The sequence below is a fragment of the Staurois parvus genome, unplaced genomic scaffold (assembly GCF_062004578.1).
Source record: "Staurois parvus isolate SC_StPar_1 unplaced genomic scaffold, SC_StPar_1.0 ptg000086l, whole genome shotgun sequence".
NCBI lineage: Eukaryota > Metazoa > Chordata > Amphibia > Anura > Ranidae > Staurois > Staurois parvus.
The window spans coordinates 12,238,889-12,264,122 of record NW_028317882.1 but is presented as its reverse complement, the minus strand read 5'-3'; the positions used below and the strand labels follow the sequence as shown (position 1 = coordinate 12,264,122).

Here is a 25,234-nt window from a genome sequence, read left to right as displayed (position 1 = left end):
AGTACAAATTTGCTCAAAAATATTTGTGAACAAAGGTAAGTTGAAACCAAGTGCTAGGCATCAGACTGTATTTGTGAATTATAATGGATTTAATTATTAAAAAAAAATAAAATATTTAGTACCAACTTTTTTATTCTTATTTGGCAGTGACAGGAGAGTAGAGCCTCTCTCACGTCTTTCTTTCTCACTGTAGGGGACGTTGTCTCTAGAGCAAGTGAGCAGACTATTATGTCACCTACAGTGAAGCAGTACATTTTCCCTATTTATATACTGTGCTGCTACAGCTGCAAATTGATGGGTGTCCTAATGCTCCAAGAAGGGAGCTCCACTATGTATACTAACCACACTAGCAGGAATCTGCTTTCAAGCTTGGCGTGGTCAGCTTGCAGAAGCAGGATCTGGCAGAATCCTCAGGTATTGACAGCAACGAAGACATGGAAAGAATAGATAGTCTGTAATAATATTCACAAGGAAAACAGATATTTATTAACCACTTGCTCTCCAGAGGATTTACCCCCCCCCCCCCCCTTCCAGACCAGGCCATTTTTATGATACTGTGTTAATTTAATTGACAATTGCACGGTCATGCAAGGCTGCACCCAAATTAAATTTATGTCCTTTTTTCCCCACAAATGGAGCTTTCTTTCAGTTGTAGTTGATCGACTCTGGTTTTTATTTTTTGCGCCTTAATTATAAAAAGGACAACAATTTTGAAAAAAATAAAACACATTTTTTTTACTTTTTGCTATAAAACATATCCAGTAAAAAAATTTAAAAAAATTAAATTTAGTCATAAATTGATGCCAAAATGTATTCTGCTGCATGTCTTTGCAAGAAAAAAAAAAAAATCCCAATTTGTGTAATTTAATTGATTTACGTGAAAGTTATAGCATCTATAAATAGCAGTATATATACTGGATTTTTTTTTTTCTTTTTATTAAATACTAGTAATGGCGGCGATCAGCGACTTATAGCGGGACTGCGGCGGGCATTCTGACAGTGGGGGGGGGGGGGGGGGGACTGAATACCCACCACTGACATCCCCAGTGACACTAATACAGTGATCAGTGCTAATAAAAAGCACTGACACTGTACTAATGACACTGGTCAGGAAGGGGTTAACATCTGGGGCGATCAAAAGATTAACTGTGTGTGTTTTACTATGTAAGCATGCTGCTTTGTATTGCTCTGCTAGTGCTGCCAAGGGAGAAATCTGTATTGTTTACATACAGACCTTTCCCTGTCAGTATTCCTCGGGGATCGCTGAGTGCCGGTGGGGAATCTGCAGCTGGGACCCAGTGATCGACAGCTGTAGGTACCAATGGTGGGGTGGGCGGCGCACGCGCCCCCTTCCTGGAAATACAAAATCGCATATATATACGTGATTTTGCACAGCCCTGCGCCTGGTAGCAGTAGTTCTTCTATAGGGCGGTTGGACAGCGGTTAAAGTGTATACCAGGATTGTGAAAACTAGTTTGCACCTTACTATATGAGTTTACTGTGTTACGATCTGTGCATCAGAGGTTTACTAGTTTTTCTGCTTTGGAGTGATGCAGCTAAGTGTCATTTGTCCTTGTCAATGCACTGTACATGGCATATGTTATACCAGCCTTTCTCAGCTTTTCAACACTGAGGAACCCTTGAAATAACTTTCTGGTCTCAGGGGACCCCTGTTTAAAATTACTATATCTACAACTCATGCTGGTGCTGCCAAGGGAGAGATCTGTATTGTTTATATACAGACCTCTCCCCTGTCAGTATTCCTCGGTGATCACCAAGTGCCAGTGAGGAATTTCTGGCTGGGACCCGGTGATCGCCAGCTGTAGCCGCCAATGGCGGTGTACCTCCCCTACTCGGAAATGCAAAATCGCGTATATATACATGATTTTGTGCAGCCCTGCGACCCTGTAGCAGTAGTTCTGCTATAGGGAGGTTGGGAAGCGGTTAAAAAAAAAGCTATTTTGAGGTAACATACATTTTTTAATTTGTTACGAAACCCACAACAGTAAAATCAGTCTGTATGTACAATAAAGCATGTTTGTTATACTCACTGTGGAACCTAAGGTGTTAATCCTCTGCATTGTTTAAAAAAAAGCTGTTTGATCCTGACTTCTCTGCCTCTACTCTTGTTGAAATGTCCACGCTGATAAGACAGACTAAAACCGCAGCCCTTCTGCACATGCTCAGTTTAGTGTGTATTGCTGGAGAGGTTTGTCTTTTTTTTTTCTTGGGAGAGTGCATTTGATCAGCACAGGGCCAATCAGCACTGTCCAGAGGTCAGGGGTTTTGCATCCTTCTAGAGCAGAAAGAAAACGCTTCCCACAAGCTTTAACCAGTGCTCTGCTGAAGTTCCAAGACTGCTTTAACTGCTGATGAGAAAAGGTATTTGGCAGTTTATATTTACTAAAATAATTGCGCTTCCATGTTGAGTGTACTGCGGGAGACCAGATATAGTGAATGCAGGGTCCTGGGTTTAGTAACACTTTAACTACCTGTCTAAAGGTGCCTATAGACATAAAACAGACATTGAAGCATATGGTTGTTTTGTAGAATGATTGTGGCAAAAGCATTCATGATTACTTTAGACCAGTTGTAATATGTATGCTCTTAGCAGGTGCTCCCCTTGTTAGCATTAAGTTGGGGAAACAGAAACAATTTGTTGGAATAATCCGTCCTAGATTTTTCACGAGCCTGGTCAACCTTTGGGTGTCTACGGGTGTGATACTGTATTAGTACTGTGACATGCCTTAGTACTAAACTTTGTAGACTGTATCACTGTACATGGAAATGTAAGTGCATTGTTAGGAAAGATGGTAAGAGAGCCAAAATCAAGCAATACCCTTTTCTAAAACTGCAAATCTCATCATTGCCTTCTGAATGCAGATGATCAAGCAGATGGTCAAAATGTAAAATCATGTATTCATTTCCACATTATATTATAATTATTTCTAGCTAACTCCCATTAACAATCATGAAGTTTGCTAACTTACCGTATTTTTCGCTCCATAAGACGCACCTGACCATAAGACGCACCTAGGTTTTAGAGGCAGAAAACAGGAAAAAAAAAATTCTGAACTAATGGACTGCAGACACAGTACAGGAGATGACCAGAGACTGCGGACAGCACAGGGATGACCAGAGACTGCGGACATAGTACAGGAGATGACCAGAGACTGCGGACAGCACAGGGATGACCAGAGACTGCGGACAGCACAGGGATGACCAGAGACTGCGGACAGCACAGGGATGACCAGAGACTGCGGACAGTACAGGAGATGACTGCTGACCTTTGGGGAGGGGGGGGAGTGGGTACCTGAATTTGACAGGTACCCGCTCTTCCGCAGAGTTTTTGTTTGATCTTACCTGTTCCTCGATCCAGCCGCGCGCTGTCTTCCCGGCTTCTGTAATGGCGCTCGGCATGACAGCCAGGTGCCCAGTGCACATGAGCGAGAAGCACTTGCGCTTTGTGATTGGTCCGGCGGCTTCTGGGATCTGTCATGTGTCCCAGGTACCGACTTACCATTCACAAAAAGCACCGCTTCTTGCGCATGCGCACTTGGCACCCGGCTGTCAAGCCCAGCGCCCACACTACAGAAGCCGGTTAGACAGCGCGCCACTGGATAGAGGAACAGGTAAGGTCAAAGAACAACTCCGCGGAAGTAAGAGCGGGTACCTGTCAAATTCAGGTACCTGCTCCCCACCTCCCCAAAGGTCAACAGTCATCTCCATAAGGTCCCGCTGCAGAGCTGAGTGGCCGGCCTGGTATTCTGACACGGCGGCGGTGGAAATACCGGACCGGCCGCTCCATATTTGCTCCATAAGACACACTGACATTTTCCCCCCTTTTTTGGGGGAAAAAAAAGTGCGTCTTATGGAGTGCAAAATACGGTACTTTGTGAAGACCCTCACACATTTTACTTCCTTGAATTTTGTGACATATATTCACTATGACCTCTGAATAACCGCTCCTGTGTCGCACATCATAGAACCTGCCTTCTGAGCTACAGAGCTGCTGAGAGGAAGAATTTCACTAAGCATAGTCAGTATAGGAATAGGTGCCTGTAAGGCAGCAAGGCACCATGTCCTTAGGAATTGAAAGTAAACAGTAGAGGAGAATCTGAAAATAATGCAAGGAATCCAGGGAGTTGTAGAAAGAGAGAGACCGCAGACAGGCAGCACTCACAACATGAAAGGCAATGTTTCAAGTAGTGATGCATCGAAATGAAAATTCTGGTGCTGAAACCGAAAATTCAAAATGCACTTGGCCGAAAACTGAAATGCAGTTTTAAAAAATAATATATATTTTTTTGGAAAAAAATACACTGATTAAAAAAAAACAAAAAAATATATATACTCCAATTTTTTTGTAAAATATGAAAGAGGATGTTACGGTGAGTAAATAGATAACCAACATGTCATGCTTTAAAGCTGTGCATGTTCGTGGAATGGTGTGAAACTGCTGTACTTAAAAAATCTCCATGGGTGAGGGTTTAAAAATTTCTACAGGTTAGCAGTGTAAAGTTACAGAGGAGGTCTAGTGCGAGAATTATTGCACTTGGTCTGACATTCGTGGCGATACCTCACGTGTGGTTTGAACACCGTTTACATATGTGGGCATGGCCTACATATGCGTTCACCACTACGTGCGAGGACGGGGGCACTTTAAACTTTTTTTTTTTTTTTTTTTTATGTAGTTCATGTTTTTTTTTTTTTTATGTAGTTCATGTTTTTTTTTTTTTTTTTTTTTTTTTTTTGCACTGTCCCTTTTAAACAAAATTTTAATGACTTTTATTCTTATCGCAAGAAATGCATGCATCCCTTGTGATTAGAAATAATTAGTGACAGGTCCTCTTTATGGAGAGTTGTAAGACCCCACATCTCTCCTCTTCAATGTAGAGCATTAGATAAAAAAAAAAAGCATTGATCTAGTGCAGGGGTCCTCAAACTTTTTAAACAGGGGGCCAGTTCACTGTCCCTCAGACCGTTGAAGGGCCGTACTATAGTTTAAAAAAAAAAAAAAAACTATGAACAAATGCGGACACAGTACAGGAGATGACCAGAGACTGCAGATATAGTACAGGAGATGACCAGAGACTGCGGACATAGTACAGGAGATGACCAGAGACTGCGGACATACAACGGCGGCGGGAATACTGGGCCGGCCGCTCCATAAGACGCACAGACATTTCCCCCCAAGTGTGTCTTATGGAGCGAAATAGTGCCCCATCATTGGTGTCAGTGGGAGGAATAGTGCCCCATCATTGGTGTCAGTGGGAAGAATCGTGCCCCATCATTATTGTCAGTGGGAGGAATAGTGCCCCATCATTGGTGTCAGTGGGAAGAATCGTGCCCCATCATTATTGTCAGTGGGAGGAATAGTGCCCCATCATTGGTGTCAGTGGGAAGAAATGTGCCCCATCATTGGTGTCAGTGGGAGGAATAGTACCCTATCATTGGTGTCAGTGGGAAGAATCGTGCCCCATCATTGGTGTCAATGGTAGGAATAGTACCCCATCATTGGTGTCAGTTCGAGGAATAGTGCCCCATCATTAGTGTCAGTGGGGGCACATTAGTGTTATTGGGGGCACTATTCCTCCCCTTACTGACACCAACGATGGGGCACTATTCCTCCTTCCACTGACACATTGTTGGTGTCAGTGTGGGGGCGGGGGGAATAGTGCCCCGTCAGTGGGGGAAGGGATAGTGTCCCAACATTGGTGTCAGTGGGAGGAATAGTGTCCCATCATTGGTGTCAGTGGGAAGAATAGTGCTCCATCATTGGTGTCAGTGGGAGGAATAGTACGTCATTGGTGTCAGTGGGGGGGAATAGTGCTCCGTCACTGGTGTCAGTGGGAGGAATAGTACGTCATTGGTGTCAGTGGGGGAGAATAGTGCCCCATCATTGGTGTCAGTGGGGGAGAATAGTGCCCCATCATTGGTGTCAGTGGGAGGAATAGTGTCCCATCGTTGGTGTCAGTGGGAAGAATAGTGCCCCATCTTTGGTGTCAGGGGGAGGAATAGTGCCCCATCTTTGGTGTCAGCGGGACGAATAGTACGTCATTGTGTCAATGGAGGGGAATAGTGCCCCGTCATTAGTGTCAGTGGGGGGATAGTGTCCCAATATTGGTGTCAGTGGGAGGAATAGTGTTCCATCGTTGGTGTCAGTGGGGGGGATAGTGTCCCATCACTGGTGTCAGTGGGGGGGGAATAGTGCCCCATTATTGGAGTCAGTGGGGGGGGGGGAATAGTGCCCCATCATTGGTGTCAGTGGGGGGTGGAATAGTGCCCCATCGTTGGTGTCAGTGGAGGGTGGAATAGTGCCCCATCGTTGGTGTCAGTGGGAGGAATAATGCCCCATCATTAGTATCAGTGACACCAGTGATGGGGCACTATTCCTCCCACTGACACCAATGACACTTAACTTGCTGACCCCTGTTCCAGCATACCTGGTTGCAGCAGCACCATCAGCACGGCACACTTACCTGTCACCTGTCCTTCTTCACTCCGGCCTCTCTCTCACTCGATGTTCGCGGGGCCACTCGGCTCCGCCTCCTCGCAGGTGATTGGCCACCTGTGTGCCTTTCCTGAGATACAGTTCTGGCGCCCAATCACCGGTGAGGAGGCGGAGCTGAGCGGCAGGAGTGAGGGAGTGGCCGGAGTGAATGAAGGAGCAGCGCTTCCTGGACTGGATCGTCGAGGGACTGGGACTGGAGCCAGGTAAGGTACAGCAGCCCCCTGCCCGCCCCTGTACTTAGTGTCCCGCCCCTGCCGGCAGGCCGGATAAATGGCCTCAGCGGGCCACATGTGGCCCGCAGGACGTAGTTTGAGGACCCCTGATCTAGTGCTTAAACAAAAATGGCTGGAACGGGAAGTGACATCGCTCCGTTCCTCCAAGGGCATAGAGATGAGTGGCGGCCATCTTTCCTTCACTCATCTCTATACCCAGCACTGGGATCGATGGTTTCTCAGGTAAGGCTGAGAACTACCAAGCGGCAGGCGAGCCCCGGCGGCGAGGGGTGGGGTTTTTTCGGCATCTGTACTGATGCTTTTTCATTTCGGCCAACGGCCGAAAGGGGTGTTTTCGGCCGAAACCTCAGTGTATCCCTAGTTTCAAGGAAGTTTATATTGGATTGTCAAATTTAACTTTTGTTTGTATTGTTATTACAAAGCTAATGTTAGAAAATTAAGATGTATGCTGTGAACATAGATTTCTACTATAATTTATGTGTATTGGCTACTTTGGTTTTTGGGATTTGTCCAGAATATGACAATCCTACTTAAAATATACGATTTTAAGAAAATTAGTCCATTTCAGATTTGTATTTATAAAGGCTGAATTGCAAAATTTACCTCTTTTGGCTTTGGTTTCAAATAAAAAGGTAGAAGGCATGTTGAGATTTTAGAATAGGTTAATAGGGTGGAGCTTAGGAAAGATAATTAAAAACTTGTTAGATAAGGGATAAAAAAGCAAAAGGTGTTTTGTGCAGTAATCCTATGAGGATAGAAATATCGATCTACTAGTAAGTGTACTTACAGGCTCCAGGATTGTCATTGTGACCCTGGCCTTGTTTTTTGTAAGTCTTCCACCTGGAATTAGCACGCAGAACCAAAGGCTTTCCACTTATACTTGTCCAGTCCATGTTACAGTCATTGCTCCTTCCATAGATACAGTGTAGAAGTTAGTTTAGCCACAAAGAGACAGAAAGTATGTTACTCACAGGATTACCAGTTGAAACTAAATAATAAATAATAACTGAATAAAGCTTACAAAGGGAAAACCAATGCAGCCATCACATCTAAGGACTGGTAAGCTGCAGTATATTACATTTTTATTTTGGGGCTTTAGATTCTTTAACCACTTGCCCTCCAGAGGATTTACCCCCCCCCCCCTTCCTGATCAGGCCATTTTTTACATTACAGCACTGCGTTACTTTAACTGATAATTGCGCAGTCATGCAACGCTGCATCCAAATTAAATTTGTGTCTTTTTTTTTGACTTTTTGCTATAAAACATATCCAGTAAAAAAAAAAAAAAAAATTAAAATCAAATTTTGACATAAATCTAGGCCAAAATGTATTCTGCTGCATGTCTTTTCTAGAAAAAAAATCCCAATACGTGTAAATTAATTGGTTTACGTGAAAGTTATAGCTTCTACAAATGGTGGTATATTCCATACATTACTATATATAATTAGTAATGGCGGCGATCAGCGACTTATAGCGGGACTGCGCCAGGCATTGTTGACACTGGGGGGATGACTAACAGCCACTGATATCCCCAGTGACACTAATACAGTGATCAAGGCTAATAAAAATCAGTGACACTGTACTAATGATACTGGGCAGGAAAGGGCTAACATCTGGGGCACTCAAAGGGTTAACTGTGCTGTGTGTGTTTCACATTATGTGCCGTTTTACTATGTAAGCATGCTGCTTTGTATTGCTCTGCTATGCAGAGCAATACAAAGCAGCATGCTGGTGCTGACAGGGGAGAGATCTGTATTGTTTACATACAGACCACTCCCTGTCAGTGTTCCTCGGCGATCGCTGAGTGCCGGCAGGGAATCTGCAGCCGGGACCCGGTGATAGTGCCAATGGCGGGTCGGGTGGCGCACGCGCCCTACCCGGAGATAAAAAATCGCATATATATATATATATATATATATATGTGTGATTTTTGCACAGCCTTGCTGCCCTCTAGCAGTAGTTCTGCTGTAGGGCAGTTGGGCAGTGGTTAAAATGTATACCGGAATGTGAAAACTAGTTTGCACCTTACTATATGAATTTACTGTGTTACGATCTGTGCATCAGAAGATTACTAGTTTTTCTGCTTTGGAGTGATGCAGCTAAGTGTCATTTGTCCTTGTCAATGCACTGTACATGGCATATGTTATACCAGCCTTTCTCAGCCTTTTCAACACAGAGGAACCCTTGAAATAACTTTCTGGTCTCAGGGAACCCCTGTTTAAAATTACTATATCTACAACTCATGATACATTTATTGTGATGATAAAAATTGTCAATATGGTGTGATAGTTGCAGGGTGGGCTTAGACAAACTACATGGATGGAAAGCACAGTCCAAATCCTGAGGACAAATCCTATGGCTTTAGGGATTACTGAAGAATCCAATCCAGCACATTAAATGCAGCACTTCTGAGAGACTGAAGACATCTTTTGGTGGCAAACAGAAAAAAGTGCGCACACTAAGGCAAAGCCGTAGATTAATTGATTTGACTGTGTTGATGGGGAAATGTGTCCCGCAGAACTATTGTGTTCTGCCGGCACGGGGGGGGGGGGGGGGTAGAGTCTTCTGGGTTGGGAGAACATAATGATTACTGCTAGCTGCTGTAGCCGCAGGCAGTAATCGCATGCTAATAATCTGACAGGCTGGTTGTACCCAAGTCAATTGATGGATCGACTTGGGTACACTCAGCTTGCCCGTAGATGGATTCAATCTCGGCCGGTCTCTGCTGAACCGGTCAAGACTCGATCCTTATATGTCCGACTTTAGTGTAGTGGGTGTATAAATATTTATTGAAGAAAGACAATTAGCAACTCACATGAAGTAAAACAAATTATGCTTATCGTGGTTCTCAAAGATGGTGAATCCCTTTGAAAACAATGCTGAGCATAATTTGTTTTACTTCATCTGAGTTGCTAATTGTCTTCCTTTAATAAATGTTAATGCACCCACTGCACTTAGTCTGTGCACATTGCTCTATTTGTCTGTTTACATTAGTGGGATGGTCAGTGGGAAGAATGCTCCCTACACTTGAGGACATTGGGAATAATTACCCCCTTACAGATAGCTAAAAAGATCAGTGGAGTCAGTGGGAACTTATCTGAGTGGTAAAAATTGCTCATTGCTCAAGGAATCCTTAGCAACCTATGGAGGAACCCTTGTTAAAAAACCCTGTGTTATACAGTGCAACTTGAAAATTTTATTGTATTTGCCGGTTAAATTGTTGCTTTTTGACATGTAGAATTTCACTGTTTAGTTACACACAGAAAAATATTTTGTTTTTTACCTATCACATCACTATTGTCTGCTTCTCATTCCACCTTTAGCTCTTTTCCAACACTCGTCCATTTATTGGATTCAACCGATTTGAGGACTTTCAGGCTATAATTAGTACTCCCCCTGTTCAGCAGCAGGTAAGACAAAAATCAGTGTATAGTATTTGTGATGCCTTGCCCTTTTACCTTTATTATATTGTTCGTCTTTTGTATCTTCTTCATAATCAGGCTCCAAATCTTGTGGAGGAGGAAGAGGAAGATGAAGATGCTGAAGAGCTGGGGCATACTGAGACCTATGCAGATTATGTGCCTTCTAAGTGTAAGCATAGCATTTCATTTGTTTGGTAGCTTATAAATAGCATCGCTGGCCTAAATTTGCTTACTCTCCCTGCACATAGCCTTAGTTTATGTTGTAAAAAGCCTTCAGACCATAAGAGATTTTTTTCATTAAATATGCGCAATAAAATTTGCTGACTTATCCCATTCTCAAAACTAAAAAAAAATATTACATATTTAATTACCTCAATCTTTACCTCCTTGTGCTCAATATATATGTCTCATGTTACTAGTTTTAAGAATATGATCCAGTCTTATTAACATGTGACATTTTTTAATGGATTTGAGATTTTGATATTGTCAAAGAAGGTGTTGAGTGAGTTTGTTTGGATTCTTTTGAGTAGAATTGACATTTGCAGCTGTGGTTTTTTTTTTCTTTTTATCTTAGGAGGTATGCAAAAACAAAAACCTGATAAGTGTACAAAAAGATGCAAGTGCAAAAACACCAATACAGAAAAGTTCATTTAGGGGTGTGCTTTTAGTCCACCCCCCGAAAGGGTAGGATCTCTACCCTGATCCCCCGGGGCTCAAGGCTCCTTACAGTGACAAAGGGTTTTCCAACATGGTCCACCTGGCCAAAAGGCCTGGCGGACCCCTTTCCTTGTGATCAGCCAAAGCCGACCACCAACTGTTTGGTGGAGGGGCTCTCCCAAAGTGAGACCCCCTAGGTATCGGGGTAGGAAGGAACCTAAGGGCCACACATCCTCCCCTTAGACGTCAGGGCAGGCCCGAGGACCTACACTCTCCATCCAGTGAGGAAAAAAAACACACACATAACTGAAAGTGAGACAAACTTGAGGAGAAAAAAATAGATAAAATAAATAAGTGGCGGTGCAATTGTGCACGGCTAGGCCCTGAGGACTGTAGCAATAAATTTGCCCTGGACTTAGCCAAAAGGCCTAGCCCTAAAAGGCGCAGTGCAGAAAAAGTGTTTGAAACAGTGACCTTGTGCACTTTTCACACGTGGGATCCCATCCCCATGTGTTACTAAGAGCACCCCTGGGGCAACCAATCCTGGGTGGCACTGCTCTGTAGACTCTCTGCTTTCCCGGCCCCTGGCCAGAGAATGTAGACCCATTCAGATCAAGAGGAACTGGGCCCATCAAGTTTTCCCGGGGGAATTACTCCTGGGCTCCAACAACCTGTGGACATCTCGGTTTCTGTTCCAACCGGTACTAGCCTTCAGAGCCCCCATCATACCAGCAGGGATACTATACAGCCAGCCATCCTCGTAAAAAGGCAAGAATGATGGTGGAGCACCTCTACTAGACACTGATAAGAACAGATTGTCTTTTCAAATATAGGCACTGGATTGACCTTGTGCCAATCTAATGGCACCAAGCCAGTCAATAAAGAGGCTTTAAAAATGAGAAACAATGGCTTTGAAATAACAACCCTTAACTATTTGAGGACACTTGGGTGTACACCATATGGCCCAGGCACTTTTATTCACCTTGTTTAAATGTTCCTGGGCTATACCAATGTATAGCCATTGGGGTTCTTTTGGAAGCTATGTCAGTACTATCCCCAATATGAACTTGGACCCTGGACATTGCCTTCTCGTTGTCCCCAGTCTGTAACTCTAAATTATCTTGTAAAGGCATTCTCAGACCTAAGCTTTTTACTATTTTAATATATTTGAAGAATTTTTGGAGGTTTGTCCTATTCTTAACTCTGTTGACCACCTGTTCAGTCAGCAGAAGACTCCTTTCAAGGTTGTCTGTTGATTTAGCAATTATTTTGTCATTATTCAATAATACACTCATCTATTCTTTTTGTGCCAGGTAAGGCTTTCTTTTTGTCTTACTGTCTTGAAAAATATATTTTTTTCTTTGTTGTACCATACAGGGCACAGGATCTTTAGTTTCCAACCATTGGTTGTATACAACTATCTCCAGGTGACTGGAAAAAAAATGAAGGAAAAGGGAAATTCTTTAGAACGCCTCCCTCTCCCAGCTATCCTCTGTTCTTTTGCTAGTGTTATTAGGTGATCGACTTCTCTTCTCTCTAAGAAGCTTACTTCATTTCCATGGAGATTTTTTCCTCTAAGATGGTTCACCTATCAAGATTTCTGGCTGCACTATAGCCACTGGGGCTCCTTCTGCAGCTTCCTGATCAGTTGACTCTTTTGCATGTTCTGTGTTAAGAAACTAAAGATCCTGTGTTCTGTACTGTACAACTAAGAAAACAGTACTTACCAGTAAGGCTCTGTTCACACCAATATGTGTTTTAGTGTTTTTTGCAGAAACGCACTACAGTTCATTTAACATGGTTTGCTATGGAACATGTTTGCATCTATGCTTTTTTGAGCTGCTGTGTTTTTGGAAAGGGTGTGGGACTTTTTTAAAAGAAAAAAGTACCGTATTTGCTACAATAGATTTCAGTGGATAATCTGCTGAAATGCATGGTAGTGTGTTTTTACTGCGTCTTTGCCATGTTTTTGCCGCGTTTTGCATTTATATTGTGCCCAGCAACAACAACAAAAATTCCACTTAAAAAAAAAAAAAAAAAAAAAAGTTGAACAAAACACAAAACGAGGTAAAAACAGTTTTTGTAAAGGGTCAGGTACTTTTTTAAAAGCAAAAAGCAGCATTTTTTCTACAATAGATTTCACTGGAGAATCTGCTGAAATGCATGGTAGTGTGTTTTTGCCACGTTTTGCATTTTGAATTTTTATTCTGCCCAGCAAAAAAAAATTTCCACTTTAAAAATAAAAAAAAAAACTGACCAAAACGCGGTAAAAACACATCAAAAATGTGTGTAGAAAAACGCAAAATGAACTGCGAAAAGCAAACTGCATAGGTGTGAACGGAGCCTTTTATCCTTTTTTTTGGAGCACAATACACGGTTTCATCCCCTCCCTTCTTTATTATCTGGCTTGATACAAAGCTGAGGCTAGGTGGAAGGGGTTATTTAGGTGATGTCCCTGCAGGTTTTATTTTAACCAGTGTCTAATCACTAGAGAGTAACTGCATATGACCCATGGTTAAGACTAAGGATCCTGTAAAGATTCTGTGTTCTGTACTGTCCCCTACCTTTGGGCAGATTTCCTTTCACATCCTCTTGCATCTTTAGGACAGGAAGTCAAGGAAAAACTCTACAGTAGGACACCATTGGGGGGGGGGGAAAAAAACATGAAATAGGCTTTCACTCTTCCCCACTCGTTTCAAAACAAACAAACATAAGTTTAGTCTTTACATACTTTTTAAAAATTGACTTTTTATAACCCATTTGTGTTTTTTCTGTTGCTTTGAGATATTTTACATATACTTTTTCCTATTTTCTTTTAGCTAAAATTGGCATACAACACCCTGATCGTGTAGTGGAGACTAGCACTTTGTCCAGCGTCCCCCCTCCAGATGTCACCTATACTTTGTCTCTCCCCAGTTCTATCATTGACAGGGGACTGCTTTCTGCTTTGCAGCTTGAAGCTATTGTATATGCTTGCCAGGTAAGAATAAGAGCTACACAGACAACAGGATTTGTCTTTTTTACTACATTGTTCTTAATATCCTTGTGTGCTCCACTGTGTTCCTCAGCAACATGAAGTAATCCTACCTAGCAGACAGAGAGCTGGATTTCTGGTTGGAGATGGTGCCGGTGTCGGAAAGGGGCGTACTGTTGCTGGCATTATTCTGGAGAATTACCTGAGGGGAAGAAAGAAAGCTCTGTGGTAAGATCTGCACTTTTTTGCATTCCATTGCTTCTTGTTAAGTTGCAGATGTTGAAGTTTTTATTGGTTAACTACAATCACACATTATCTGGTGGTTAATTTCCTTTTAGAGTTCCAATGTTGTCTCTATGCTACTACTCTCTAGTCAAGCCCACTGGCAGTATAGATATTTGAGACCTTATTGAAGTGGATGTTTTGTAAATGTAGTATTTATTTTATATAGCTAAATGTACTGCTTCATTTCACCACTCTTGATATTTTTCTGCATGCTTGAGTGTCTTCACATATTTTTACAAATTTTTTTTTATTTCACAGGTTTAGTGTATCCAATGACCTGCGCTGTGATGCAGAGCGAGATCTACGTGACATTGATGCCAGTTGTATTCCAGTTCATGCCCTAAGCAAGGTGAGCCAGCCAGTCATCATTATGAAACATGTAATTTGTATACACTGATTTGGCTGTATAATGTATACCATTTGAGTGTTTAAAATGTAAATATGAGTTATTTTTTTCTATTTAAATTGTCGATAAAGCTTTCAAGTCCAATATTTCATTGTTAGAGACACACTGGCAAGCTGATTCACCTACTAACTTTTATCTAAAAGAGTCTGGTGTCCAGATCTCTGCATATGAGTTCTCATGTACCCAACTGCTGTGACCCTGGCAACCCAGATACAGAGATATACTGATACTATATACATTTAAGCTGAATGACAGCCAATAATGTGTTCATTAAACTGTTTTCCTGCCGCCCTATAGCAGATATACTGCTACAGGGCAGCAGGGGTGCACAAAATCACGTGTATATATATACGTGATTTTCCATTTCCGGCTAGGGGGCGCATGCGAACCTTACCCATGCCGCTATTCGTGGCCTCGGCTGTCAAGCACTGGGTCCAAGCTTGTGATTACTCGCCGGCACCCAGTGATCAAGGAGTATTACCGACGGAGGGAGAGAACTGGATGTAAAAAATACAGTTCTCTCCCGTCAGCTCCTGCACACTGCTTTGCATGGCTCAAAAGCAGTTTGCTTACAGTTGAAAACACACACAGCACATAATGTGAAACAGCACACAGTTAACCCTTTGATCACACCACATGTTAACCCCTTCCTGCCCAGTGCCATTAGTACAGTGTCAGTGCTTTTTATTAGAACTGATCATTGTATTGGTGTCACTGGGGATGTCAGTGACACCATGTTAGTTCCCCCCAGTGTCAGAATGCCTGCCACAGGCCTGCTATAAGTCGCTGATCGCCGCCATTACTAGTAAAAATTAAAAACAAAAATACCAGTATATATATTGCCATTTGTAAATGCTATAACTTTCACATAAACCAATTAATTTACACATATTGGGATTTTTTTTTTTTTTATCAAAGACATGCAGCAGAATACATTTTGGTGTAAATTTGACGAAATCTGATTTTTTTTTCTTTTTAATTTTTACTGGACGTTTAATAGCAAAAAGTCAAAAATATAGTTTTTTTTCTCCAAATTGTCAGTCTTTTTTTTTTAATAGAGCAAAAAATAAAAAATGCACAGTCATTCAAATACTACCGAAAGAAAGCTCTATTCTTGGGGGAAAAAAGGACAGAAATTTAATTTGGGTGCAGCGTTGCATGACTGCACAATTGTCAGTTAAAATAACGCAGCGCCGTAACGCAAAAAATGGCCTGGTCAGGAAGGGGTGTAAATCCTTAGGCGGGCAAGTGGTTAAAGATATTCTCAATAGGTACAAATGATATACTGTACATCTATTTTGTATGGACAAAGTGAATTTGCTAGCACAAATATTACTATGTAAAAGTAGTGGTCATGTCATCCCTAGGCTTCACATAACCTATACAGCGAGCAGAGCTGTGGGTAGTATCCTCCAGCAGCCTTCCTAGGGATGTGTGCTGATTTGGAAAACAAAACTGCATTCCCTGTAATTCCCTCCCCCATATTTATTAGGAGAAAAGATTTAATTGGTAGCATTATTGTGAAAAAACATCGTAATTAGGTTTGCACTTGTGTACCCTGTGAAAAGTCCCAACTGAAACCTTAACCTGATGGAAATAATACATATAAAGTTATAGTTGTGTTTTTTTAATAATGTACAGTTTTTGACAATGGAATTTAGGTAGACATGCAATAATCAACACCTATAACACTCTGAAATATCTTTATTGGAGTTTACCTTTTCAGGATGTAAGTTCATTATAGCGCTGTCTTATGAATAGCTTGCCTTCTGTATTTTTGCAGATCAAATATGGAGACACATCTGCCTCTGAAGGTGTCTTATTTGCCACTTATTCAGCACTTATTGGTGAGAGCCAAGCTGGAGGTCAACACCGTACACGAATTAAACAAATACGAGACTGGTGTGGTGAGAATTTTGATGGAGTGGTATCCTTTATACACAAGTACTCATATACTCTTATGACCCCAATAGGATAAACTGATGCTAAGTAAATAATAAATTCCGTTTAACCGCTCCCCAACCCCCTATAGCAGAAATACTGCTACAGGGCAGCACGAGTGCGCAAAATCACGTGTATACATACAGTCATGGCCGAAATTGTTGGCACCCTTGATATTTTTCCTGAAAATCAAGTATTTCACACAAAAAAGGTATTGCATTAACACATGTTTTGCTATACACATGTTTATTCCCTTTGTATGTATTGGAACAAATATAAAACAGAGGCAGAAAAGCAAATATGACATAATGTCACACAAAACCCCAAAAATGGGCTGGACAAAAGTATTGGCACCCTTAACTTAATATTTGGTTGCACACCCTTTGGAAAACATAACTGAAATCAGTCGCTTCCTATAACCATCAATAAGCTTCTGACACCTCTCACCCGGAATTTTGGACCACTCTTCCTTTGCAAACAGCTCCAGGTCTCTCTTATTGGAAGGACACCTTTTCCCAACAGCAATTTTAAGATCTCTCCACAGGTGTTCAATGGGATTTAGATCTGGGCTCATTGCTGGCCACTTCAGAACTCTCCAGCGCTTCTTTGCCATCCATTTCTGAGTGCTTTTTGACGTATGTTTGGGGTCATTGTCCTGCTGGAAGACCCAGGATCTTGGACGCAAACCCAGCTTTCTGACACTGGGCCCTACAGTGCGACCCAAAATCCTTTGGTAATCCTCAGATTTCATGATGCCTTGCACACAGTCAAGGCACCCAGTGCCAGAGGCAGCAAAACAACCCCAAAACATCATTGAACCTCCACCATATTTTACCGTAGGTACTGTGTTTTGTTCTTTGTAGGCCTCATTCCGTTTTCGGTAAACAGTAGAATGATGTGCTTTACCGAAAAGCTCTATCTTGGTCTCATCTGTCCACAAGACGTTTTCCCAGAAGGCTTTTGGCTTACTCAAGTACATTTTGGCAAACTGTAGTCTTGCTTTTTTATGTCTCTGTGTCAGCAGTGGGGTCCTCCTGGGTCTCCTGCCATAGCGTTTCATTTCATTTAAATGTCGACGGATAGTTCGCGCTGACACTGATGCTCCCTGAGCCTGCAGGACAGCTTGAATGTCTTTGGAACATGTTTGGGGCTGCTTATCCACCATCCGGACTATTCTGCGTTGCAATCTTTCATCAATTTTCCTCATCCGTCCACGACCAGGGAGATTAGCTACAGTGCCATGGGTTGCAAACTTCTTGATAATGTTGCGCACTGTGGACAAAGGCAAATCTAGTTCTCTGGAGATGGACTTGTAACCTTGAGATTGTTGATATTTTGCCACAATTTTGGTTCTCAGGTCCTCAGACAGTTCTCGTCTCCTCTTTCTGTTGTCCATGCTTAGTGTGGCACAGACAGACACACAATGCAAAGGTTAAGTGAACGTCTCTCCTTTTTATCTGCTTTCAGGTGTGATTTCTATATTGCCCACACCTGTTACTTGCCCCAGGTGAGTTTACAGGAGCATCACATGCTTGTAACATTCTTATTTATCCGCAGTTGTGAAAGGGTGCCAATACTTTTGTCCAGCCCATTTTTGGAGGTTTGTGTGACATTATGTCGAATTTGCTTTCTTTCCTCCCTTTTTTTGTTTTGTCCCAATACACACAAAGGGAATAAACATGTGTATAGCAAAACATGTGTTAATGCAATACGTTTCGTGAGAAATACATGATTTCCTGGAGAAATATCAAGGGTGCCAACAATTTCGGCCATGACTGTATGTGATTGTGCATTTCCGGGTAGGGGGGCGCACGTGCCGATTTCCGAGGATCTCCGATGGAAAGGACAACTGTTTTTTTGGTTTTTTTTTTTGTTTTGTTTTTTTTAGCACTGATCACTGTATTGGTTTCACTGAAGATATCAGTGACACCAATGATAGAAACAATGGTGAAGCGCTAGCAATATAATACAGATATAAATGACATAAACCGTACATATAAAACCGCAAAAAATAAATGATGCATAAAAGTGCAGTGAACATACAAAGTGATGATCCGATCGGATCTAATGAGGTGCTGCAAGAAGTGGAACAGGTAGACCTGTAACTATAAACGTGAACCCTTTTCCAAATGGAAAAACAATAAGCAAACCAACCTCCCCCTGTCCACATAGGGGACTGATAGTAAATATATAAGTGACCCCTCAGGAGGTGAGGGAGCATTTCTGCCATTCAGGATTCCTATCACCCAGTTTGGAGATCACCCATCACAAGCACCCACGTGTTTTGCTTGCAGTTTTTCTGGGTTTTGGGACTTTATATTTTATATGTGCACCTGTGCGTTGAAATATAGTGCTGTCTGGACATCTATGGTTTTTGCATGTGCATTCATTATGATCTGCGGGAGAGATTCCACTATTTAATATTGCATTGGCCACAGTTGCTGGTTCTTTACCCCCTGAGGGGTCACTTATATATTTACTATCAGTCCCCTATGTGGACAGGGGGAGGTTGGTTTGCTTATTGTTTTTCCATTTGGAAAAGGGTTCACGTTTATAGTTACAGGTCTACCTGTTCCACTTCTTGCAGCACCTCATTAGATCCGATCGTATCATCACTTTGTATGTTCACTTCACTTTTATGCATCATTTATTTTTTGCTGTTTTATGTACTCTTTATGTCATTTATATCTGTATTACATTGCTAGCGCTTCACCAATGTTTCTATCATTACTTTTTACCTAGTGAAGTCAGGTGTCCACACATGTTACAATTCAGTCATAACTGTGGAACTGTGCTATAGCAGGTTTGAATCACTCTCTATCAAATGTTCCTCAGAGCTGCTTCAGATAAGAAGCATATGATACAGGTTAGAAAATGTTTGATCTTGTTCTATGATGTTGCTTGTGTGCTATATCAGGCAATGTTGTTTCTTGCTAATATATTCTTTTGCACCACTTGACCAAAAACTGATCAAGGATCAATGTCTAAAAAGATGCATATAAGCAGCTATGAAAGTGTGTGTGTCTGTCTGTCAAGCTCACTGGGCACATATTTTCTTCTGTTTCTTCCTTGACCTTTTGCTTTCATAGATTGTGTTCGATGAATGTCACAAAGCCAAGAATGCCTCCTGCACCAAAATGGGTCGTGCAGTACTAGAGCTACAGAACAATTTACCTTTGGCACGAGTGGTATATGCAAGTGCCACAGGTGTGTTGTATTCTCTTTTTCCCATTATTTATATAATATTACATGAGCCAACTCGTACACACTTTCTGGTGCAACTCAAGTCCATATTTTTCACTGAATAGCTTCACTTTCCTTGTAACTCTATTATCACAGGTGCATCCGAGCCCAAGAATATGATCTATATGAGTCGGTTGGGTATCTGGGGAGAGGGCACGTCTTTTAGCACTTTTGATGAGTTCTTGCACGCTATTGAGAAAAGGTATTCTCTTCACAGAACTTTGCTTAGTAGTTTGTGCATTGGGTGACTTAAATCTATAGCTTTTTGTCAAATACCGTGAATATTTTTGCTTTTGATTTTAGTATAAAATTCTGTTTTGCTCTTTGTTTTGTTATGACGGATTTCGACTTTTTTTTTTCAGGGGTGTGGGTGCCATGGAGATAGTTGCCATGGATATGAAAGTGAGCGGCATGTACATTGCAAGACAGCTGAGCTTCTCAGGTGTCAACTTCAGAATTGAGGAAATCCCCTTAGATGAATCTTATAAACAGATGTATAACCGAGCAGCCCAGCTGGTAAGAATCAGTTAAATATGACATTGTTGGATGAACCAAGCATCAAAATTGTCTCAGTAAGGGCGGCTTCAAACTGCCCCCCTGCACTTTTGCTGAAGTGCAGCTTACCCACAGGTTTCTTGCAGGTTAGCTACACTTTCCCATACACTTCCATGAGGTCCTGTGGTTTTGTTGCGGCACCAAAACTCTGACATGCTACAGCTTTGACGCGCTTTCTGAAAATGTACCAAAACTGTGGGATAGCATAGAAGTCTATGGGAAAGCACAGCTAACCCACTCTAAATCCGCAGGTTAGTGGCACTTTGCCCAAAGCACAGTGGGACCACGCCGGGGCAATGTGAAGCCGCCCTAACAGTGGCAACATTTTTTCCTGTTGTCTTCAAGGACAGCTCTGAAGAGAGGACTCTTCCCACTTAAAGTGATGTTAACCACCTCCCGTCTGGACGTTGTATATAAATGGCCGGACGGTGGCAGTGCAGGGTTGGGTGGCCGTTTATAAATGGCCTCCCCGCACCCTGCTTGTGCGCACTCTCTGGGAGCGCGCAGCACCACGATCCGGTGCCCGCTGTGTCCTCAGGACACAGTGGAACACCGATCGTCGGACGGGACCTCCCGATCATGTGATCACTGATTGGCCAATCAGTGATCACATGCAGTGTAGTAAGCAAGATGTCACGTGTGACATCATTGCTTACTATGTGTGAAATCTGTGAATGATCACAGAGGTCACATGGTACAAGGCTATTCACAACAGCCTTGTACCATGTGACAAGCTGTGACCAATCACACTCACTCAGTAGTTCTCAATGGCTGCAAGAATGCAGCTAGAGAGAAGGAGAAATGATTGCTTTTACATCCTTTATGGGTGTAAAAGCAACCAGTGAAAAAAAAAAAATCTTCATCACCCCCCACAAGTAGTACAGTGTCACTATGGTGACCCACTCTTTTCTGAGTGCCCCCATAGCAAGTCCTGTGTTGTTGTGGCACTCGTGCAGGTGCATTCCCAAATCAGGGCTCGTTCACACCATGGTGCTGATACGTCAGTTTTCCTGCATGTATTCTGCAAGGGCACAACTAAATCAGTTGCTCTCTATGTGCTCTGTTTCACATCACAATACTGGTATCACTTGTAGATTTTTTTCTGTGCAGGAATCTGCAATGTATATAAAACTCATTGAAACGTGCATGAAAACTGATGTAAATGGATGTCTCTGCAAGTGAAATCTCTGTGTCAGTTTAGATTAGTTTTTCTCCACGTATGGTGTGAATGAGACCTTAGGCTTTGTGCGTCCATACACAGCACATCTTGGCCCCCTCGTTGCTTCCTTATTGGATTTAACGGACAGCAGCAGGAACCAGTTGCTCCCACTGTTCTCAGTGAAGCCTGTGGGAAGAGGTGAGAGAAGAGCTGCAGCTCGACACAGTGCTGAATAGATACAGGACGCAGGTGTTTAGAGAGGGTGGGAAATCGTTAATGGGGTGTTTTTACCTTAATTCAGAGAATGTTAAACGTAAAGAGCACAATTTTAGAAACATTTTAAAGTGAGGTAAACTGTGCATCCCTGCATTAGGGTAAAAAAGATTTTGCAACTTGCTATGACCCCTCCACCTGCCTAAATACTTACCTGAGTCCTCAATCAATCCAGTGCTGTGTACGGCTGCATTTCTTCTCTCGCTCTATTCCCAGGGACTGAGATAGCGGTGGGAGCCACTGGCTAACGCTGCTGTTAATCAGATGCTGTGAGGAGGGAGCGGGGTTGGAGCCGAGCTGTGCTGTGTGTGTGTGTCTGTGGACGCACACAGCCCGGCTTGGGATCGAGCTTGTGCATCTGCGCCATAGCAAAAGGTTTATGTGGCAGACAGTGAAGAGGAGGAGTTGGAAGCACCTTGGGGGGGGGGGGGGGACTGAAGAGGAGGTCCAGGGCTGCTCTGTGCAATACCATTGCACAGTGCAGGTTACGACAGTCATACTTTAGTCGAAAAATTGTTGAACGTGTTCTAGAAAACCAAACACACAATTGTGAGAGCATGCAATATTGCCATCATGTTATGGCAAATTTTCAAACAATAAATTGTTCAGTGGATATAAATGAATCAGTTTTTCCATTTGTTTTGTCACATACAGTACAAACAGTTTGATTTTTAATGGGCGAGAGACACATTCAGTTTATTGTCTGTTGAGCAGACGTTTTCCAAACATTTCCTTCTATATTTTTTTTGGCTCAGAAACGTTACTACCGATTTTTAATTTGTGCCAATTAGCTGGGTGAAAAACGACAAATGACAGCTTTTCAAACATTTTTTCATCTGGTGTATTGGCACCATAAGTATAATATATTTAGTATTTTGATTTAAAAAAAATTGAATTTAGAAACGCTTTAAGGGCCGGTTCACACTATAGAAACGCAGTCCGGATGCGTTTCTGCATGTGCGTTTTTGTCACGTTCCGGTGCATTTTTGATGCTTCCAAGTTCATTTTTTTCTTTTTCTTTAATTTAAATAGGGACACGTGTGTTCCAGTGCATTTTTGGTGTGTGCAATTTATATGCGTTTTTTCCGCTTTCCAGTACAGTTCTGTGCAAGAAAAATGCAACCTGTTCTACTTTTTTTTTTTTCTGGAACTGAGAGCACTGATGTGAACTATGACATTGACAACCATTTTGGATGCAGAAAAAAAAGCAACTGAAACACATGTAGTGTAAACTGGCCCTAAGGCCAAGGGAGTCAGACATTGCTTTAGTATAGCATAAGACCATGCTGGAGCATTAGCGCTCCATGCACACTAGCATTTTTTTAAGCTCCTAGAATCTATTATGAACATTTTTTTTCTGTTGCTAGAAGCTGCAATAGTGTTATCCTATATGTCCACACACATTATTTTATGCAGGAAGTGTTTTTCAAGCTTCAGCGTTTGGGAGAAGAAAAAATTGTTTTTGTAACGTTTTTAGGAGCATTTTCCCATCAGAAAAAAATGCTGAACGCTCCTAAATGCTACTAAACAGCACCTAACAGCTTTTTTGGGCTTTTTTTTTCTCTTCATGTACTGTAAAAATGCTAATAAAACAGTAACGCTTCTAAACGCTACTAAAACGCTGCTACAAGCCAGCACAAAAACATGATTATCAGCGTTTTTCATCCAGAGTTTTTTTTTCTAGTGCTTTTTTTAGCTTAATAAAAATAACTAGTGTGCATGAAGCGTAAGGACTTTGTGAGTTGCTATCTGTAGTTTGGGAATTGTGTAGTTATTATGAAAGATAAAGACATGCTACTGTGGAGCTTGTAGGGGGATTCGTTGCTTGTAACATTCATAGTCCTTGGAATGCTTTTGTGGGATGTAGTTATTTTGGTGTATATCATGTTTCACAATGTGATATTCTGAACTCTTGATGACATTCATTGTAATTATCATTGTTATCTGTTTTTAGTGGGCGGAAGCACTGACTGTTTTCCAGACGGCGGCTGATTGGCTAGGATTGGAATCTCGGAAATCTCTTTGGGCTCAGTTCTGGTCATCTCATCAGAGATTCTTTAAGTACTTGTGTATAGCTGCTAAAGTTCAGCGGCTGGTTACGTTGGCTCACCAGGAGCTTTCCAAAGGCAAGGTTAGTAAATGTGAAACTATTTTAAATGTAAATCTAAATTTAATCAAATATAAGTTTTTTGCTTTCTCTGTTGTCTGTTATGCAATGAAATCCAGACTGCTAACACATTCACCTGTAATTAAATTATCCTTCCTGCTTCCTTCCTGAGGGATTTGACAGCAGTCAGCTGGGACTAAGTTGGGTCATGTAGGCTCTATTAAATCCTGTGTGTATGCCATTGTAAATGCATGTTGACAGTTGCATGTATGGCAGTGTGAGTTTCTTCTCCTCTTCTGTGTATGTTGCACTTGCTATGGGGACAGACGTGCAGGCATTCTGTATGCATCTGTTGACACACACTGGGGTTAATTTACTAACACTGGAGAGTGCAACATTTGGTGCAACTGTGCATGGTAGCCAATCGGCTCCTAACTTCAGCTTATTCAATTAATCTTTGGCAAAAAACCTGGAAGCTGATTGGTTTCTATGGAGAGCTGCATTGGATTTTGCACGCTTCAGTTGTAGTAAATCAACCCCAGTATGGTTCTGCTCTGCCCCCCACTCCCTCCTCTCACTATTTGATTGACAGCAGCAGGAGCCAATTTCTCTCCGCTCTCATTGAGTATTCTGAGGAGAGAGAGAGAGCAGTGCTGCTGCCTGTGGCAAACTTGCTCATCCTTGTTGGAGCGGAGTCCCCCTTCAACTCCCTTTTTCGTGTTCTGTCCGTTTATTCGAGGCATTCCTCAGCCTCATTCCTACCCTCCTCCCTTCTTGAGAGGCAAACGTTATCTCCTGGCAGATGGCGTGGAACAACCTAAGACATGAGAAGTGGAGACAGACTGTCTGCTGAAGTGTAACTTTTGTCACCCAAAACTATGTAAGCCCACTCATCAAACTGACCAGAGTAATTGCACAGTCCTCAGGTCAACTGTATGGTTCATATCATGGGATATGAAGCTGGTAATTTAGTTTAGAGTTTCCCTATGACCACTCCCAAAACGTGTAGTCAGAGCCCCCCCCCCCTTCCCTTGGAGAGGGACCTTTAAGAGAGTCAAGGAGTTAGTCTGTGACACACAAGACTCACACAGAGAGATCTCCCAGCAACATCGTAACAAAAGGAGACTAAAGAACCTTTCTGCTCTGCATCTTGGATCCGCAAACCCAGGCTAAGGGCAAGTAACTCAACCCTGTAATCTTCTTCCTAAGTATCTCTTTGCTGTCTTTATATACATATATATATATTTTTGTGACATCTCTTTGTAAATATGTATTTGCATCTGTCTGACGCTTTTAGTAATAAATCTTTCTTTCTGAAAGTGTTAAACTGTTTCTAAGCGCTTACTTGCAATTCACGAATCCCTGCCTTTGAAGAGACGCTACTGTTGGTTATATCTCTGTATAGCAGGTCCGCGGGCCATACTATATAGATCAATATTTCAATCATTCTAGTGTATATTTGATA

At 42.1% G+C, this 25,234-nt stretch overlaps 1 protein-coding gene across 2 annotated transcripts in view; it reads left to right on the top strand.

Annotated features, from left to right (window-relative positions):
- SBNO2 (strawberry notch homolog 2) overlaps nt 1-25,234 on the top strand; it is a 125,941-nt gene that overhangs the window by 60,941 nt on the left and 39,766 nt on the right. For both annotated transcript variants that reach the window (XM_089670076.1, XM_089670077.1), the window contains 10 exons: nt 10,071-10,157; nt 10,248-10,338; nt 13,646-13,806; nt 13,895-14,028; nt 14,344-14,434; nt 16,275-16,418; nt 19,522-19,639; nt 19,772-19,877; nt 20,038-20,191; nt 23,617-23,793. In XM_089670076.1, coding sequence (XP_089526202.1) covers nt 10,071-10,157; nt 10,248-10,338; nt 13,646-13,806; nt 13,895-14,028; nt 14,344-14,434; nt 16,275-16,418; nt 19,522-19,639; nt 19,772-19,877; nt 20,038-20,191; nt 23,617-23,793 — 1,263 coding nt within the window. The remainder of the gene's footprint in view (nt 1-10,070; nt 10,158-10,247; nt 10,339-13,645; nt 13,807-13,894; nt 14,029-14,343; nt 14,435-16,274; nt 16,419-19,521; nt 19,640-19,771; nt 19,878-20,037; nt 20,192-23,616; nt 23,794-25,234) is intronic.